This window comes from Thamnophis elegans, chromosome 1 (genome assembly GCF_009769535.1).
Source record: "Thamnophis elegans isolate rThaEle1 chromosome 1, rThaEle1.pri, whole genome shotgun sequence".
NCBI lineage: Eukaryota > Metazoa > Chordata > Lepidosauria > Squamata > Colubridae > Thamnophis > Thamnophis elegans.
The window spans coordinates 111264996-111286100 of record NC_045541.1 but is presented as its reverse complement, the minus strand read 5'-3'; the positions used below and the strand labels follow the sequence as shown (position 1 = coordinate 111286100).

General features: G+C 36.2%; 2 protein-coding genes across 2 annotated transcripts in view; one reads left to right on the top strand and one right to left on the bottom strand.

Moving 5' to 3' along the window:
- The first annotated feature begins 80 nt into the window (after positions 1-80).
- Positions 81-10632, top strand: ATP6V1D (ATPase H+ transporting V1 subunit D). Its single transcript, XM_032227568.1, has 9 exons — positions 81-267; positions 2907-3024; positions 3151-3230; positions 4521-4588; positions 4982-5026; positions 5584-5687; positions 6920-6986; positions 8873-8951; positions 10090-10632. Exons 1-9 carry the CDS (start codon positions 227-229, stop codon positions 10232-10234), a joined length of 747 nt encoding a protein of 248 aa, XP_032083459.1. The 5' UTR covers positions 81-226; the 3' UTR covers positions 10235-10632.
- Positions 10633-12504: 1872 nt separating this feature from the next.
- Positions 12505-21105, bottom strand: part of MPP5 (membrane palmitoylated protein 5) — a 52873-nt gene continuing 44272 nt past the window's right edge. The window contains exons 9-14 of the mRNA XM_032227528.1: positions 19844-19915; positions 19408-19479; positions 17829-17996; positions 17085-17287; positions 16254-16364; positions 12505-15647 (exon numbers count right to left, since the gene is read on the bottom strand). Of these exons, the coding sequence (XP_032083419.1) occupies positions 15471-15647; positions 16254-16364; positions 17085-17287; positions 17829-17996; positions 19408-19479; positions 19844-19915 (803 nt within the window). The 3' untranslated portion in view covers positions 12505-15470. The remainder of the gene's footprint in view (positions 15648-16253; positions 16365-17084; positions 17288-17828; positions 17997-19407; positions 19480-19843; positions 19916-21105) is intronic.

Sequence of the window (21105 nt, the reverse complement as noted above, 5' to 3'; positions counted from 1 at the left end):
AGTTCTTGACTTTTTTTAGCTCTATGTTTTTGACGTCAACGACACGCTGCGTCGCGTCGCGCGCAAGGACGCGGGGAGAAAAGGGGCGGGGCTAACCGCGGGAAGCCGAGTTGGAGGGCTTGGTGCCCTTGGTAAGCAGCGGGAGTCACGTGATCGGGCTGGTGAGCCGAGAGGGAGAAGGAAGTACTTTCCCGGTGGGCTCGGTCCGTCGCTCAATCTTGGCAAGATGTCGGGCAAGGACAGGATCGAAATCTTCCCTTCGCGGATGTGAGTTGCCTTCCTCTTCTTCTGCCCGGTCCCGTGGACGAGGATGGATGAGCGGCGGGGGGGGGGGCGGTTGTCGCAGGGCAGCGAGTTTTTATTCTTAATTCCTGAGCTCAGTCTGAATTCACGAATCCCCCCGCCCCCCTTGAAATCTCTTTCTCCTAGTGTGTGTGTGTGGGGGGGGGGGGGGGGGGGGAAGCTGCTCTGTTTTCTGCCTGCCGGTCGAGGGGAAGGGAATTTGCAGGAAGAGATGGCTGGGTTCGCTGTGCTTTGGTTACAAAAACCGGCCCGGTGTGGCAATTCGTTTGGACTATTTAAGGCTGAACTAAAATAAAAGTGGCTTTGGGATGTGTATAGGTGAATAATAAGACATTTTTGTCCTGCATCAACATTTCAGCATAGCTGCTATCATCATCATCATCACCATCATCATCATCATCATCATACCTTTATAGGGGTATGCATAAGCGCATCAGTGTGCCTAAAGTCCCTGTCCTACTGTCCCCATTTATTTGTACCCATTTCCTGTGTTCATGTTTATTCTTATTCCTGTTATCTTGTACATGAGTGACAAACTAACTAAATAAATAAAATATTGGAAGCTGGGGGACGATCTTTCAGCCTCCATTCAAAATCTGCAGAAAGAGAGTAAATGTTGATCTTCAGTGAGTCCTTGGAAGAAGAATATTTCTCATTCTCCTCCTCGACACTTCTCCGCCCCCCCCCCCTCAGTTAGGAGCAAAACAGAATAAACAGGTTAAAGAAAACGAAGAAGTGAAAAATACATACATCGTGTTGTCATAAAAATAAATGCCTTGTTGTATGGTCGTGAAAATGACTTTGTATGGAACAGGATTGTTGTCATTGAATGTGAACATTTTCAGGGCAAGGGCATTTGTTGAAAGGACTGAATTCAGCTTTGCTTCCTTTCTAATGTGTGGAATATAGGAATAAAGTATGACCTTGCCAGAAAGGGTTGGCATGGGAGAGAAAAATCTCAAAAGTAGTACTCTAAAATGTTCATAATAATAAGAAGGATGATAGTAATTCTGAAGTTTTTAAAAAAACACCTAATACTATATAGTTGTGTCTGCCTTCATCATCATTTCAAAGTAATGGTTATTCCACCAGTGTATTTTAAAATAAAATTCACAGATTATGTTTACAGATTGCATGTAATCTAATGTATGTAAAAAAGATTTGACAGCTACTTTGAGGGGATTTCATGTAGTCCAATTCTGTCGTGTTTTAGAAAACAATTCTACTAATTTTATATTTTTGCATTATACTGTCCACCAAATTATATTACTCAGAATCAGATATGTAGGTAATCTTACAATATTTCTATTAGTTATAATCTTGTGCCTATACCGGTAATAGAGTCATATCTATTTATTAATGGAAGTTTTGATCTTTCAAGATTTTTAATTCATATGTGCTGTGTTAAGTATCTGTTTAGTAAACTTTTAAGTTTTCAGTAATATTTTATTATTTAGAGAAAGAAATATCTTTCTCCTTTTAAAAAATGTAAGGTCCAGTAGAAAATGTCATTATTATTTACTTCTTCACTGCCCAACTCCATAATTGAGAGAGATATGGATTATAAAAACATTTTGCTGTGAGGAAGACAATTAAACGTATATGAACAGTTCTGAGACATGTCCATAAGTAAATATTCCTATTGGCATAAATCTTGCATAGATCAGCCATACTTACAGTACATTTATAGAATAGACTAGTGGAAGACACTGTTGACAGCAAACAGAATGATGTTGAAAAATCACACACAAAATCTTGTTCTAGCTAGTACGTATATCAGTCTGCTAAGTAGGCAGTGGTAAAAACTAGCTGGTACAAGAATATGAAATCTCTATTTTGCCTTCTTTTAAAAGGTACACTTCTGTTCTTGAACTTGCTTTCAACTTATTAAAACTCTTAAAAGAAACTACATTAATTCTCCTTGGACAGTACTTATACCCACCCCAATTATAGTTTACTGTTAGGGTACTAATTATTTTTCTTCAGTAGATTTGGGTACAGACAATTAGTAAACTAGTGATATTTTGAATTCATTGGAAACTTGAAGCATGTGGAAAACCAGTAGTGTCTAACCTCTAGGTGATTGGGGAAGTGTGGAAGCCCAGACATTGCATGTGACTTATTATATACTAATTTCCAAGAACAAATTTCACCATGTGTTATATTGCCATTCTTAGTCTCCTGAATTATTAATGATTTAGATCTTATTTGTCTTGCTCTGAATGATAGTAAAGAAATAATGCCAAATATGTCTTTGTTGAGAAATTTATTCATATGATGGAAAGATCATTCCTATTCTGAAAATTCTCCTGTCAGCACTTCTAACTTTTCTATAATCTCCTTACAAAAGAATTTTCCTTCATTGCTAATTTGGAGTTTATTCCCTTGTAAATATTTTGGGATTGTAATTAAGACTGCAATTCCATGCTTGCTTACCCAGGTATACTTAATAGCGTATTTATTTTAAGCAAAGGATGCTGCCCCAGGCCTGCGTTCTAAACGCACTCTCAGTTTCTATGTGCTACAGAATATTGTGGTTTATTTTCAGAGGCATCCATCTCAAGTGATAGAATAAAAAGTCTCACTTTTTCTGATTTCGATAGGGCTCAGACTATAATGAAAGCCCGTTTGAAAGGAGCCCAGACTGGTCGCAACCTCTTGAAAAAAAAATCGGATGCATTGACTTTACGATTCCGACAGATTTTGAAGAAAATTATTGAGGTAAGGAATTTTGCTTTGCTTTATTCTTAAGCTTAATATTATTAAACTATTTTTGTTCTTGCTAACATTTATCATTGTACTTTTTATGTTGAGTTCACAAGCTCTTCTTTTCTGTTATGTTTGCAGACTAAGATGTTGATGGGTGAAGTGATGAGAGAAGCTGCTTTTTCCCTTGCTGAAGCAAAATTCACAGCTGGAGATTTTAGGTGAAACTAATAAACTTGGGTGAAGGAAGTCCATGTGAGATGCCAGCCCTATGCCTATATATGCCTATGCCATCCAGCTCATGGTTGTCCCAAAGGTCCTTTTTCAAGGGGCAACTGGACTTTCTGGGGGCGGGGGCGAGGGTTGAAGACGTTTTGCTTCCCAGGTAAACCAGAAAAAGAAACATCTTCAAAGAAAAAAGAGAAAGTCCAATTGCCTCTTGAAAAAGCACTTTTGGGGTGCCAGCCCTATCTTGAAAAATGAATCGGTGAACTTTGGCGTTTGTAAATGGAATTATGAGGGAGTAGAACATTCTGTAGCAGATGCTTTAAGAAAGAATGAAATAAGTACACTCGTAAGAAGAATTATTTCAGAATAGGATTTAAGAAAAACAGGGCAAAACAAAAACAGTGAGGAGTTTGAATTTGTGAAAATTATTGGCTAGCAGAATTGTGGCTATTTTCCAACAAGGCAGGCAGCGTTTACTTGTGGGCTGCAGAGTTTTCCCTATTATGATTCAGATTTCCTACATGCAACATGTTTATATATTCAAACATTCATACACAAATGCTGCTTAAGCTTATATATACACCATATTTTCTCACCTCTTCCCAGCTTCCACTGTACTACTGCAGATTGCCTATTAACAGCAGGAAATAATTGATGTCAAGGTTCAGTTATTTGATTCCTGGCTATTAATGGTGATTGGAAATAGTGTTCTGTTTCCTGCTACACCGAAGGAACATTAGCAGGACTTTCATGGTCTGTGGTTAAGAGCTTTATGTTGTTCATCCATACTTTAAAACACATTCAGCAAACATGATGAACTGACAGTCATGGTTTGTTGTGGTCACCATCTTGAAAATTAAGTTTGCCTATATTACCATGAAAAAAAGTTATAGAAATCCACTTTATAAACGGAACTGTGTTGATTTTTCAGGTTAGATCATTCTGTCATTTTTGTTATAAAAAATACCACATAAGCCTTAAACATTTCTGCAGTTTTCACCATCAATTTGATTTTTAATATCTGAAAAAACTACACTTGCTATTTTGGCTCTTTTCTAGATTTTATGTGAATTAGTTTTATCAGTAAGAAATAATCATTGAGTAATAAGACATGCATTTTTGTCAGACATGCTAGCATTAAGTTCTCTGTTTTTAAAGTTCTACATTAGTTAGTTAAAACTGATACAATATGGTAAAAATCTTTTGGCAAATAATTTTAATGCACCTTTAGGGAAATCTGTTGTGTAGCTATGCAAATTAAAATTTCTTTTTCCCCCCTGTAGTACTACTGTGATTCAGAATGTGAACAAAGCTCAAGTCAAGATCAGAGCTAAAAGAGACAATGTAGCAGGTGAGTCATATAGAAGACTGTTTCTCAGTCTTGGTGCCTTGAAGGTTTGTGGACTTCAAGACCCAGAATTCTCCAATCAGGACTGGAGTTGAAGTGCGCACATTTTCAGAGTGCTGAGGCTAAGAAACAGTGTCTTAGATCAAGCTGTCCTATTATTTTAAGCACAATTTAAAATGCTGGTTTGGAATTCTGAGAGTTGAAGTCCACATATGTTAAACTTGCCGAGGTTGAGAAACACTGGCTAAATGCTCACTGCGGGCCATCACTGGGCCAACCAATTATGTCTCCTATAGAATTCAGTTTGGAATCACTGGAGAGAACTGGATGATGACTGGAATGGAAGTTGGGAAAAAGTGTACTTTTTACAATCTGTTGTTGTATGGCTTTTTACAGGTGTGACTTTGCCAGTTTTTGAGCATTACCAAGAAGGAGGAGATAGTAAGTTTGTATTTTTTTAAATTGGTGTGTTATCAATAAACTCTACTAAAATTTTTGATTCTTATGACATATCTTACTAAATAACAATAATCCCAGGTTTTAAAATTTATTTGTAAGAAAAAAATGTTTATTTAGTTTTTACATAACCAAGGAGATTTTAAGTTCTGGAGGAAGGTAAACAAGTGAAAGGAAATAAGAGATATTTGAGACTTTCTGATCATCTCTTGAAGCATCTGATACTTTTTAGTTATAATCCCAAATGTTGGTAATTTCCCAGAAAAGTCAGTATTAAACTTTATTTGTTTATATTTCATTTATTTAATTAAAATAGCTTTTATGCAACTTGCTTACTAAATTCTAAATTTATTAGATTTTAGTGAAAATTATTTAGTAAGAATGGCTTATTAAATTTATTCTTATATTATTGCTAGCAAGAAAAATGAGTCAGTTGACACTTTCCCTCCATATAATTAATCTCTTTCTGTAATGTCTTCTTTTGGCTTAAAAGTTTATTGAAACTTTAATGAATTAGCTAATCATCTAAATGTATTATTTAGGTTATGAGTTGACTGGTTTAGCCAGAGGCGGTGAACAGCTGGCCAAGCTGAAAAGGAACTATGCCAAAGCAGTAGAACTCCTTGTAGAACTAGCTTCCCTTCAGGTAGGTGGAGACAGAATGCTGTCAAAAAGACATTTGAAATCTTCACTTGGTGGATGATCATTCAAGGGATGATCTGAACTGCCAACTATTTTCATTAGGGTCTTATTTAATACTGTATTTTCAAGTATATCTAACAGCAGTTCTTTCCAAGTTAAATGACACAAGAAGCCACATGCAATATCCAAGCTAAAATGGCAATGTTTTAATGGTGCTGGTTTCATTGGTGCTGGTAATAGTAAAGGCTTTAATTTATATGAGAAAAACAGATTGCAACATTTAGGCTTGATTTTCAAACTGCCTATCTGACCATTGCACATAGTTCATCATCTTTCAGGTCCTAGTATGCGTGCTCACACTCCACCTCTCCAACGGGATGGGATCCCACCTTGGCTGGCATGCCGGCCCTCATTTTCACTGTATCCCCAAGCTTTTGTCTGCAGCCTCCTGTGAGCACCAGTTATCCTGAGGGAAATTCGAAGGGAACAACTTTGATTAGTCTGTTGTCCCTATAACGAGGTCAGATGACCGATTTGCGCATCAAAACTGCTACGGACCTCCACCAGAGTTTCCTCTGGCCCAGGCATAGTTCATTGCACAAATTACAAATCTGTTGTATCTGGTTTCCTGCTATATTGTCTTGTCTTTGAAACAAGCCTGTAACTTTATCTATTTTGTGGATGCATAGACTCTTCCTGAGATCTGTTAAGAGCACTCTATAGGCCATTATTTTGCATATTTGAGTAGAGTTCCACATGGCATAATCTCTTCTCCAAGCCTTTGTAAAGTTTTGAACTACAGACGAGTAGGCAAACTATTTTCCTTTTTGATGTTTTAAACTACATTTCTCATGATCTGACTCCCTGGTCATTCTGGTTGAAGGGCCGTAGGGATTGGAAGATTGGAGTGGGCAAACGTTCTAAGAACACACTTCTGCACCATTTAGATATCATTGGTAATGACATTTGGGAAAGGAGAGACTGTGTATGAGGTCATTTGATACCTGTCCCTTCATTTAAAGAAATGTGCCTATGAATTTAAACAAACGGGACCCAAGTATACAGAATCATTTTCCTCTTTATATGTGAAATGCCAGGCGAGTGACTATGTTGGTATTGTACCAGTTTTTAGGAACATACCTTTGGTTTGTCTGGAGCTAAATTTATGAAAGCCAATCTATCACTGTTAATCATGATAATATCTTATTTTCCACTCCATCTCATTTGCTTTTATAGACATCATTTGTTACTCTGGATGAAGCAATCAAGATAACAAACAGGCGTGTGAATGCTATTGAACATGGTAAGTAAAACGTGATGATATGGAAAGCTGTGGGTCATTTCTGTGCTGGTTGCACAATTGGTATCTACTCACTCCCTGAATCATTAGACAGGCATTGTTCCCTGATATGTTTCATAGTATCAGAGTTTTAATGTCCCCACTGTGACTGGCTTCTCCTCCAGATCAGACTGACATGCAAAAAGGTCTGCTCGATCGGCCAAAGAAGGCCCAGGGGAGCCTGCCATTGCAATGGAATCACCAGAGGAGAATTCCTGGCCTTCATTCTCACTCTCTAACATTGGAAGATCCTGACCAGGTTGAACCCTGAGCGAGTGATCCCCAGGGGAAGCAGGCCTGCCTGTCTGGGCCTGTAGATGACCCCTAGAAAAATGGCATCTCTGTCTAGGCCCGAACGCTGCTTAGTCCCTTGCCTAGAGTAAGGCTTGCTTGCTCTGAAGGCCTCCCTGGCTGCCTTGCCAGCCTGTCTGGTACAGGCCCTGCTGGTGGAAGGACCAACCTGCTGTTCCTCAAGGGCCCTGTCTGCCATGATTAAATGTGGGGATGTAAGGCCTGAAAGGAAACTTTCCCCCACTCACCACCTCAGACAAACAGCCTTAGCACTCTGGTGCAGAGGCACTGAAGGCAAGGGCAAGTGAAGCTCAACAGTCCTTTGATTGTGAAGGAGAATGGTGCGAGCTCCAAGCTCCCAGCACTCACGCACGTTAATTAATGTGGGGCACGACCATGTGGGCCACCAACCTCCGCTGCTGCCCTCAGCTGTGATGGAGCAGCTGTGAGTAGGTAAACCTGCCAGAAGTCCAGACAGGAGGCTTCTAGCGGCGACCTGCAAGAGACAGGCAATCAGGCTGCTGCAGCTGCTTTTCACGGCAAAAGTAGGTCAACAAAATGGTGGCTGGAACTTTTACCTTCTCAAAATGGCCACCACCACATGGGACCCATCTAAAATGGCCACCCGCCAACACCGGAGAGCTCTCAGGCTCCGTGCCAACATCCGGTTCACTCAGAAGCACGGTCAACAGCAACGGAGGGCTCAGCAGCGGGATCACTGCGATTGCGCTGGCATCGGCACTCCGACCTATGCGCCTTTCCCAACAGCTGCCTGCAGCCTCACGGTGCCCCAGCGAACCCAGGACACCAGAGGGGCTGAAATTGGTGAGAACCAGGGAATTAAATTCAAGGGAGACTCACCAAGCCTGCTCCAATAATCAGGAAGTAGAATAGAATCTTTTTGAAGTAAATAGAAAATTAGAGAGTCCAAGCAGCCAATTAGGAATGAAGAGAAACTGGAAGCGCGTCCACTGGACTCAGCTGAAAATCTGAAGTCTAATCGACACCAAAGGCATGGCTTAAAGTTTCAATTCAGTCCTGGGCAGATTGGCTGTATTTAACCCATGCTTGGACTCTCTAGAGCAGCGCCCAGGAAAAGAAGGAATTTACGTACAGATAGTCCTCAGCTTATGATCACAAAGGAACCTTTTCAGTCTTAAGTTGTAGTTGTTACTGGACTTAATTCTACAACTGTTTTTACACCATGATTATAGTTATTAAGTGAATAACATGCTCTATAGCAAATCATGTGATCGTTAAGCAAATTTATTCTTCCAAATGGGTATTGTTTGCTGGAAACTGCCAAAATACCGTCACTATGGTTTACTGCAAACTGGCTGTGAATGTGAGCCATGTGCCTGAAATGCAGTGACCAAGGGAGGCAGCAGCTGTAATTTCAAAGACGGGTCATTAGTAGCTGTTTTGAAATCTGCCATAACTTTGAACTGTTAAGGGATTGATCGTAAATTGAAGACTATTTGTATAAGCTTTCATATCCCACATAGCACAAGCTCTTCTTTTAAAATTGTGTGTGATAGTAACAACTATCTTTTATGCAGTGATTATTCCTAGAATTGAACGTACACTGTCTTACATCATAACCGAGTTGGATGAGCGAGAACGAGAGGAGTTTTACAGGTGAGTCAGCAAGTTAGATATTGAGTATTTTGAATCTAGGAATATTTTTGGATTTCTGATACAAAGTGCAGATCATCAAAAATGCCTGCATTAAAAATCCTGTAGAAGCCAGAGTTTATCATCTTTACCCTCCAATTTTGGCAACAATTAACCTTGGAGTGAAAGCAACATGGTCAAAGTTACTAACTGAGCTGTGATGGTTGAGGTGGATTTGAACCTGGATCTCCTTGTTCCTTATCCAATATCTTAAGACACTACACCATAGTGTCTACCTTAACACTTGCTGGGAGACTGAAGGGTGTTTTGTGAGGTGGTTAGTTTCAAAGCAAGGCTTTGTGGTCATGAAGTTGCTACATGTACTAGGTGTCCTTGAGAATTGCTAGAGGACCAGCAACTTTGACCTTAAAATCTAATCCAGGAGACTAGATTTTAAAGACAACTCCTTTTTGTGACACATGTAAGGGATTACAAGGTCCATGATTGGGGTGCCATTAATGAGAGGACCCTACTCCTAACCACATTGTGAACCAAAATCTGAGCACAGCCTTTCCAACTGATTTTAGTGGACACTTTGGATGGTATATAGGGTGATTTTTAAGTAGTTGGATATTACAATGCAAAAATTATTATTGCAAACTATTTATGGCATATCTCAGTACTGTGATGGCTTCTATAGTATTTTTTTTTGAAAGCTGTCTTTTGAGTTAGTTAATCATTGAAAACAGTTTGCCTTTGAGAAAGTTGGTCATTCCTACTCAGTTAATTTTGCGTAGGTAAAGCAGACTATGTAATTCAAAGCTTTGTTTGGAACAGACTAAGCCAGATTAACTAAGGGATACCTTCATTGTTTCTAAGGTGGATAATGTGAATGATATTTACATGTAATCCAAGCGAAATAACCCAAGATTAGATTCTTGTGTACCTTGATAGCCTCCTTTCCTCCTCCTTCAATGTATTCCTGGCCATTACAATAAATAAGAATCCACATTCCAGTTGAAAATAACTTTTAAGTTATTTTTCCCATCCTTTCTGTAAATGGGGAGGGAGGGGACTTTGGGTAATATTGTAATTTTCTTACATTTCCATTCTAAAAGGATGAATAACAAAATCACTAAAGTTGATCTCATATGCCTCCCAGGTTAAAGAAGATCCAAGAAAAGAAAAAGATACTGAAAGAGAAGAATGAAAAATTGCAAGAATCACGGAAGGCTGTTGGAGCTGGAGCGCAAGAACCTGCTAATTTGCTTGTAGAAGAAAAAGATGAGGATCTTCTCTTTGAATAGCTATGGATATAAAGTTGTGACTGAAATCTAAAAGCCGTGCTAATCTGTGGACCTTATTTATGAAGTTCTTTCTTTGATGTATTAGCTTGAATATTCCACTCCAGACCTATTCAAGGAATGTTCTTGTTGTGGAAAATCGCTGTTTAATTAACTACTTGCATGAAGCAGGATCCATTTCCATTTCCTATCTGTCTTCATTCCTTTGGTATAGTTTCCCTGTGTACTGCCAAATTCTTGTAATATTTTTTATTCATGGTCATAGATAGAGACTAGTGAGCATTTCAGAAATTCTTAACTTGGAATTATTTTTTTCACTAAAGAAGAAACATTCATTTTAAATTGTATATCAATTGATTGTACTGTAAAATCAATAAAGAAATATGGCTAAATGAAGCTTATAGGTGTTTGTCAAACTTCCTTTGAGTGAGTGATTCTCAAGAGTGTGGTCCTAAAAGTCTCTTGGGTGGTTTACCATTGCTATCCCTCATTCATCAGCCAGAAACCAATGGCTGCTTCAGTCTGCATCGGGTGCTAGTTGTCTTCTTTGGTATCATGTAGCTCTTGACTTAACAGTTCAAACAGTATCACCCCATTTAATTGAAAGACTAAGTGATCGTCACTAGTCAGTACAGTGCAGAACAGATTAATTGGATAAAAATGGATTACCAAAAAGTAATTTGTTTGCTCTTATACGCATTGAAAGCAATGTGATTGCATTGGCGGCCTGTTACAATTCTATCTTGAAATCCCTTTATCTCCAATCTATTATACAAGGGAGATGGGAAGAAAAAAAAGTTAATTTAGTAGACAATCTCTTTTTCCTTGAGTCCCTTCCCTATCGAGATTGGAGAGAAAGAAATTTCAAGATAATGTCAGCTAGATGCCTGTGGCAGGCTGCAGCATAATTGCATTTGCTTTTGATGAGTGCAAGTAAGCAGGTATTGGGGCATTCCAAAGGGAGGAAGGGGTAATTAGTTAAACGAAATTTGAATTTGTGAAACTGAGTAGTCTGGTTTCTTTCCAGTGGAAAGCACAGTCATGATTTCCTATTTAGCTGAAGTCCCAATTGGGGAAGAGTATTTGTATGTATGCTGATATCAGACTGACTAGTGGAAAATCCTGTCTTTATAGATCTTCTGCTTCTGCTTTATTTTTGGATACATACTAGTAACCAGTCTGTGAAATATATATCAGAAGAGAAGCAATGGAGGAAAATGCAAGAAGGGTAACAAACATTTAAGAGTTTAAGAAACAAGAATTTCTTGATTGAAAATAAATAATTGCATGGGACAAATAGAAATGTGAACTCTTGCTGTTCCCCTTCCCTCTAAAGGCAAATTTACAAATTTGCATAAGGCTCTCATGTATGCAAAACATAACTCAATGCAAAGTAAGAAAGAAGTGAACTTTATTTTTGGTAAGCAAATAAATGGTGCAAGATTTGCTAATTCTTTCTCAGAGGACAGTGAAAAACCTTCACAATTTAACACACAATATTCAAGTTTCATTTGTTTAGTCCGTACCTTACTTGTCATAAGGTTGTTACAAGCTGCATTTGAGCTGTTAAATCAGGTTGAAAATATTCTCAAACTTACTCAAGGATTAAGAGTTTTTATTTAAATACTTTTGGGCAAACATAACATATGGAAGAAATTACCATTGAGAATCACCTGTGTAGTTAGTAATCTCTACTAACTTACCTTTTTCTGCAAAGGTGGAGGGCGGACAATGCATAGAGAATATTGGTTATCATGCCCCAGTTTGCTTATCTGATGGATCTGAATTGTACTCTCACAGATAATGACTTGTGCCAAGATAGTTTCCTATTGAATCATTAGAAAAAAGTAAATTGGACTGATGCACTTGAATAGTGAAAGAACTTCAAGCAAGTATAAAAATCAGGTGGCTTTTGTCTCCATAGTACATTGTGGCTATAGGAAATGCCATTACATCTCTGCAATAGATGATATCCAATTTCATCTGCCAGCTGAAGAGATACCATTGGTAGAACACATTCTTCCACAACTGGTAACTCCGTGGGCACTCCAGAGTTTGGGGACTCCTTGGAACAAGTCTGGATAATGTCAGTGGAAATAATTTTGTACATGGTTAAATTCAATGATAGCTGAGAGGGGTACAGTAACTGCACTTTAAAGTGCTTGAGGCCTGTATGAATACAACACTTCCCTATTCTCTCTTAAAACAACCTGAGCTTTATCCAGCTTCTATAGGAGCCTGAATAAAAGGTAACTGCTTTAAGAATTTCACTAATTTTTAATAAGCAGATTCCTTTAAGTAGTGGCCAATCTTTTTTTCAGGTTTGCCAGAAAAACCTGAAACACTTTAATAAAACAGGGATGTTATGTTCACAAAAGGGAATTTGGAGTCACCAAAGCATGCAGAGTCCGAATAGCAAAACTTCCCATAATCAGCCTTCACCGATCTAGTACTTCCCATATCTCTTATGACTGCAATTCCAGAATTCTTTATCTTGGCTATGCTGCCCAGGAATTCTGGGACCTGTAGCCCCAAATATATCTGGAAGCACCAAGCTGGTATAAGAATATTTGGAACAATGCTGGTGATATTTATCACAACAGACTGCATTGCAGTTTTTATAATTCATTCCATACACTCATCTTTATTACAATATTTTGTAATAAGCCACTAAAATAAAAATATATTAACAGTTAACATTTACTTGAAGTCAGGAAATATACATGTTTACATTAGCATACAGTTTACAGCATTGGTGCATTGTCACAGTTACCTTACAAGCCTCTTATTGTCCTTATTAGACATGGTTACATTCATGCCAATGAAATAATGTTTACTTGATTAAAAATGTTCCTGTTTCAATAGCCAAGAAAAATCCAGTACACTCATTCAGCATATAGCAAAACACTTAAATAGTAATCAATGTCTCTATTTTTTTCTAATCATCATGCATTTTGAAAGACTTCAAAATGCATGCTTTCAGCAGCAGAATAAAGGAATAAATTTGTTACTACAACTGATCTATAAAATACAATTTTAACAATCTTAATACCATTATTTGGCTTTGTTGCATCTGTTTAACTGCCGTAAATATTTTCTGTAGTCTTTTAAAACCCATCTAATATTTAGTAATTTCTCTGTTCAGCAAACTCTAGATTCTTAGATATTAAAAGGGCAACAAAAACGTAACAAAGGGATTGTTTTGTGCATCTTAATATGTAATACACTCACTGCTGTGTCACATCAATATAATTAATTTATCTATTGCTCCAGAATTATAGCAGAATTCATTGCTCCTGGATTATACCAGAATTCAAGTATGATAGTGAAAAAAGTTGTAGGTTGGTATTCTACATACATGTAAATGTTACACCTATTGCAAAAAAAAAACAAATACAGATTTTACTATCCACAATGCAATCATTTCATCCTAATACTTTGTTTTAAATTGTGCTTGATTCTGGGTGATTTCATAGACCTTTGCTTGAAATATTCTTAGAAACAAAAACTAAAATGTTTCCCTGCCTTTTTCAACTTCTCAGTTTAATCTTTTTCTGATTATTTCCTATCCAAGACTATCCTTGTTAAATTTTTCCAAGATTAGCGTAGAGTAATTGAAATATGGTCATTTTGCAACAATAATTATGAAGAACAGGACATACATGTTCAAAGTTGTATGCCTGGTCTACAAACTTAATTATGCTTTAAATGTTCAAGATGCATATTTATGTCTCAGGAATTATTCCAAAGGCTTTACTGGATGAGGCACATTACTAGGTGATTATTTTACCATCAGTTTATAAATATAAGAATAACAGAATTTGAATGGGAGGGAACTGTTTTATATTTCCATTTTTTATTTTTTCCTCTTTTCTTGCTTGCTGAGGGATGCTTATAATACTGAACAATTTCAGTTCTTAAGCTAGTTTTTCCAAACAGTTGCTACATGCCATAAAGCATGTTCAACAATGAATAAAAAAGTATTATTCTTGCTGAGTTCTTTTCTATTTCATATATTATGAGGGGGGAAATGAAATAACATAAAGAAATAGCTAATACTTCACTTATTCAACTACACATTGAAGTAATTCCAGTGTAAGACAGTATATAAAAATAAAAGCTATGGTTGAGAAAAACATTTATTAATATTCACATTCAAGGGTGCCATGAACAATAAAGTAACAAAACTAATCTATTTCCAAAACAGCTATTACTGGAGAAGCCGCCAATATTTACCCAATGGACCTTTTCAGTAGGGATTTCTAGAAAAGAGAATAAGACAAGTTCCTAACATCCATATTATGTTACTGTTCCAGGGCTATAACCCGATTACTTAATACTAATTCCAACAGCCATGAGATGTCTTGTACCTACATATAAAAATACAAGAATATATGCTAATATTCACTATTCCCAACTCTAGTTTTCATTTGTTTGTTTATGAAAACAATTTTACATTGTAAGGAAGCAAAGCCTTGTAAAAAATCCATATAAGAATTGTCATAAAAATATAGCTTCCCTTCTAAAATGCTCCATAGTTCTTTGGGATACCAGTGGCTTCCAATCAAGTGATGTAGACAAAAGGGGGAAAATCCATAAAAATATCACATCTCGAATATTGACTTATACATAGAATTCACCTTTAGTGGAATCTCATTTAATAAGCTATCAATCTGATTTACAAAGTATCTAAAGACAAAAAAATGTTTAATTATTTACATTATACATATTTTAAAAAAATTACAGTGCTATTGGATAAAGGAATGTTTAATTTAAAAAATTAAAATTAAATTTAAAATTTAAAAAAATTCAAGCCTAAGGACAACTCCATATTAGTGGCCCCTTTATACTATGAAGAAGAAAATGTGCAGATTAGTTCCTTTTTCTTCTTGATTATTTCATCCATCCAATGTTTCCTAAAGGTATTTTTGAGAGCTACAATATTTTCATTAGATCATTAAGTTACCAGTGTAAAGTAACCTATATTAGTAATGATCATGGACTGTATAAATATACTTGCTTGAAGACCAAAACTCTAGTCTAGACAAAAAGAAGCTGTTAGAAAAACCTTTTTAAATAATTAAAATGTGGCTTGTTCACACTGTGTCTAATTAGAAGTAGAGAAAGCCAGACATTCTACAATCACAGCAACATAGTTGGATTTGAGGATTAAACAAATTAGTAAGGATGAAAAGGATGCAATTGGCAAAACCCTTTCTTCATTGGCGTGGCTCTGTTTTCATCGCAGCCAAGAGGATGGAACCCACTGAGGTTCTGTATCAAGTTTGTTAATTAAACGAAGCAATTCTTGATATGCTTTGTCAATATCAGAATTCACAATCGCTGTATCGAAGTAATGGCCATTATTTTGCTCCATTTCTCTGGTTTTCTCTATGATTTCTCTTAGTTCTTCTGGCTGAAATTGAAATGGAAAAAAAATATCCTATATCAGTAATATTTATCTTGCTTTATAAAAAAACAGAACTCATCTGCATAAGAGAAAGGAATATACAAGGCAGACAAATGTTAGGATAAAAACTACTGATTTTCTTTTTTCTTTTTAATCCAAATCATTTCTTACAAGTTTTAACAAACAGTGGAAATTTGTGAGGGGGAGTCCAAAGAAGTCTATCTTTGTTTTCTCCTCGCTTTTATTAAATTTACCTCCCTATTAACCTAGTAGAAGTCACTATACAAATTTAGGATAACTTTAAGAACTAGGGGAAATTATTTTGTTAACCACGAGATCATTAACAGAAAAGGGAAATCAATTAAGTTAGAACTAAACTCTAGTTGCGCTAGTAGATTAGAACATAAGCATATAATTTCACTAGTAGGTTACAACATAACTATATAATTTCCCTCTTTAAATATTACTAATGTGACAAGGGCACTCAGCCATAAGGGTAAATTGGGATGTTACTGGAAAATATAACAAGGCTGAAAACATATAATGATATACATTACAATGATAGGAGTTTTCCAAAAATTTAAACAACACAGTTGAAAACATTAATATTACCTTTGGAGTTTTGCCTTCTTTGGCCAGCAATGCACGAAGCCGTTCTTGTGAAGGAGGTGCAATGAAGATAATATATGGTTTCAAGTCTGAATTTCGTAAACTCTTCAATGACTAATGTAAAAATCAAATTTGTACTATTAATATCCATACCAAACAAAATGAAACTATCAAAGATTAGTCATAACATGATACAAATTGGAAACAGGAACTGGATTTGGGCAACTGAATTCAGGACTAGTCTTCTTAATATTAGCGTATTCTATTCTATTCTAAATATTGGAAGTGTTTATTGTGAGTTGGACTAAGGAGAAATTTCCTAAGGGTGAGACCAATGAAGCTCACCACGCCCATCCAGTCGGTCATTAGGGCAGAGAACCGGTTGTTAAATTATTTGAATTCCACCTGTGGTTCAACTATTAAGTTTTTCAGCGTTACTGCCACATAAATTGATTCTTAATACAACTTAGCCTTAAATGCAGCTAATATAATGTTTAAATTTCTTAACAAAGCAGAAAGCATTTCATGGTTATCAATCATCACAGTACAATAAAGTTTAATCAAAAATAGTCTGAAGCTGTTTGGTCTAAAGCTTAAGGCACCAGCTTAGAAAGACTATGAATTTGTCCCGCCTTAACCATGAAAGCTGGCTGGGTGAACTTGGGCCAGTCACCCCCTCTCAGTCCAACCCACCTCACAGGATTGTTGTGGGGAAAATAGGAGAAAGAAAGTGTGCTGGATAGGTTCTCCACCTTGAACTATTGGTAAAAATAGCAGGGACATAAACAAACAAACAAAATTTAAAACTTTAGAGTCCAAAACCTATGTCATTACCTGTGTATGAAGATTTAAGAGACATATCTTTCCAGAATTGATCACCTGCCGGACAGAGTCTATGCTGGTACCATACAGATTCTTCTCAAATTCACCATGCTCAATAAACTTTCCTGCTGTAATATCCGTCTCAAATACTTGCCGTGATACAAAATGATAATCCCTGGCAGCTACTTCATTGTCCCTCCTATTTCGTGTTGTATCTAAAAAAGATCAGTAAGTGGACTTAATAAATCTTGAGTAAGAAGGTACATAAATAGTATTATAATGTATCAATTTCTAAGTCTTTATGAAAAAGAACTGCAAAAACTATTTTTCAGTCAAGCGTCCTTGAGCTAAATTAAGAACTTTTAGTTTTATATTCAAAAGACTACAATTCTTTAAATGAGTTCAAAAATTGTTACGTGTTGTAACATATGACATATATTGTTATATATAACACACTTCCATACACGCAGCTGAATTAAGAACACTGCTGAACACAGGATGCAGAGAATGTCACATGCAATTGAAATTATTGAAACAAACATTCTTAAAAAATGAAAAATAACTAAATTGGTAATGTGAAGTTTTTGTGAATGAGATGACTTCATGTTTATTAATCACATATATAATAACAAATACACAACTATGTAAGATTAGACTAAAGCATCTTCCCTCAATACCACTATATGTCGAGTGTAGTGAGCTAGAAAATGACATGTTAAGAAATAGAACAGAGAGATGCCCATAATTTCAACTTACGAGGAACTGCAGAAGCAAATCGGTCAGCTTCATTATTCATTAATCTTTGCCACAGTTCATTTTGACCACAATTCTGGGGACCAATCAGGACAATAGGTCGTTTCCTATTTGCTGGCTGGTGATAAAGTGACATTTCTTCATAAGTCAAAATCTCCTCGTTGTCATAATCTTCAAAAACAAAAATCCAGAATAAATGTACAAATTTTAAAAGCTTATTCTATTGTAAAAAAATAATTCTTGTAGCAGTAACAGGTTGCTAAATATAAATTCTATTTTGCAAATATCAGAACTCTTTGGATTTTAACAATAATTTGAAGTTTTCTCTCATTTCTTTTGCTGCTACTCAGCTATTTTTTACAATTATAAAATGATAGATGATAAAGAGAAAATGATAGGTAGACAGATATCCTATGTATAATAATATGCATAGTGCCTTCCTAGTCAATTGAAAGTAGTACTTCAATTGACTACTTGAAAGTACTACCACGAAAGTAGTATGCATATTATAACAGGATGCTTATATAGTTAACCCAATGCAACATTTGTGTCATACATGCAATAAATGTTTCTGCATGTATTGTGAAGTGTTATATTACAAGTTGCTAATGTTGATACTAAATTACAATGTGCACATAATTCAAAATGCTATTTATTAGTAGTTATTAATAAACTGTGTTGTGTGGCTTCGAATATAGACACACACACAAACACACAAATATATTTGCTTAACAACCAGGGAAAAAGATCACACAGTCAGGCATGACTCACTTAAGGACTGCCTTAAGTGATGGAACTTCACTTGGAGTTCCATGGAACAGGAATTCTAGTGGTAAGTTGAGGATACCTGTAGCCCTGAAGATTAGAATCATTTCTGAACTACTATGGAGACACTGAACCCTCAAATAAGAGTTACAATTTGGTGGTAATCATGAATGTGTACAAAAACCAAACAAAAAGGACAAGAGAGAACATATATAAGATATATCTTAAATATTTTAAATGGTTCTGTATGACTAATTTATTTTTAAAGCAAGCAAGTGAGCTATCGTAACTATTGTACATTTTGGTAAACCCCCCCCAAAAAAGGGGGGGGAGAAAGGAAAGTTTTACAGGTATCCTCAACTTATAACCATTCATTTAGCAACCATTCAAAGTTACAAAGGCACTGAAAAAAATGATGTACAGCCAATCCTTGCACTTACAACCACTGCAGCATCTCCATGGTCACATCATCAAAATTTGGGCACTTGGCAATTGGTATTCATTTACTGTATAACAGTTCAGCATTCTGAGGTCATGGTTCACCATTTTTGACCTAGCCGACTTCGGACAAGCAAAGTCAATGATGGAAGCCAGATTTGTTTAACGATCACATGATTCACTTAATAACTGAAGTGATTTACAACTGTAGAACAAAAAAGTCCTAAAATTGGGTGCAATTTACTTAACAACCACTTTGCTTAGCAACAAAAATTTTGGTCCCAATTTGTGGCTGCAAGTTGAGGACTACCATATCCTATTAACACTTCATTCATCTAGAAAAAAAGTATTTTGAAGTTGGTTAAAACTCTTTTCTTACCATCATTTTTGTTGGCATTATACAGAACTTTCTTCCGTTTCTTTTTGTTCTTTTTTGCACACCAAAGTTTTCCTAAAAACAACCATAAAACAGTCAGTTACTCAACTCAGTCTTTGTAGCTGTTTTTTCTACACAATGCTTGTGAAGAAAAATTGCATATAAGAACTTCACTTAAGAAAGACTATGTTAAAGTTGATATATGGACTTCCAACTCTCAGAATCCCCAGGGCAGACATCCGGAAAGTTGAAGTCCACACACTTTAAAGTTGCCAAATTTGAAAAACATTGAGGTAGATGTTAAAAAAAAGGGGATACTTAAACCCGATCACCTCTCTTAAGACAAATCAATTGTCCAGATAGTAAATCCATCTATCCGCTACAACTATTAAGAACACTAAGGTTGCCAACAGAATTTTTTTTGAAGTTTTCCACTTGCCTGATTTTTCTGGCTCTTTGTCCTCTTCTATAGTTTGCTTCATTGCTTCTCTTTGCTGCTGAAAACTTTTTCCTTCATGAAAGAAAATATGTATAAGAATTAACACTGAAAAAAACATAACTTTCTTATTAAAAAATATGTTATTTTGAGAGCATTTCAAAATCGGTTTGAAGAAAACTGCCATTGTTCTAAGCATGTATCTTTCATAAAATTGTATGAAGAATATTCTTCACACCTTGTGAGCAATTTTCTTTCATCTATTTGGCTAGTCAAGACAATGGCATAAAATGGATTCATGTTCAAATTAATTCTAAAACCACTTCTTATTATGGGATTGGCTCATCTCACTTCCTCTGGCAGAAGGGGCTTGCTATGGATCCAGTTTGCTGATGGGGTCCAGAAGAACCTATTTTGGAACATTGTGCCCTGCGAGATGAGATCTGTCTCCACCCTTTCAGCCTTCTGAAAAGACCTGAAGAACTGGCTCAGCCAATTAGTCAGGGGTCCTGTGGGGGCATCCCTCATTGGAGATAGTAGATTGATTGAGAAGATCATACCTCCAGCCTGTTTATATATTGGTTCCTTTTTAACTCAGATTTTGTTAACTTTTAATGATGTTTTTAATGTTTTAATATTTTATATGTTTTATGATGTTGTAAGCCACCTATAGTCATTCAACAATAAGATGGGCAGCATATAAATTTAATAAACAGATGCTACTCTATTAATTTATGTTATGCAATTTTATTGTATTTTATGTCTACTTGTTTGTTTTGATGTTGATGCTCATATTCATTTAGTTGTGTCTGACTCTTGGCGATTCTTTGGGCCAGGTCTTTCAACATCTTCCGATCTTGCACTGCTTTGGGTTTTTTCTATGCTCTGGCTGGTGTCAGCTTTCATGCTGTCCAGCCACTGAGTTCTTTGGCGGCCTAACTAACTCTTCCAAATTTAATTGCTTTTTCTAGTGATTTATTAATCATAGGTTAATCTATTTTCATTGTAGTGTTCTCTCATCTAAAGGACTGATAAAAAGAGCTGTGATACTTTGCTAGTCATTAATATGGTACAATACTAAAATGCTCTCGTTCTTGTGAAAGAGTATAATTTTAGCAATTTAAATAATATATTCCCAAACTAATGTTTATTAATAGGTCCATTCTACCTCGCTGTATCTTAAGGAAGCAGTAGGATTCCTGCATTATGAACATGAATAAATTTAAATTTATTATTTGCTATATATATGGTACGAGACATTTAAG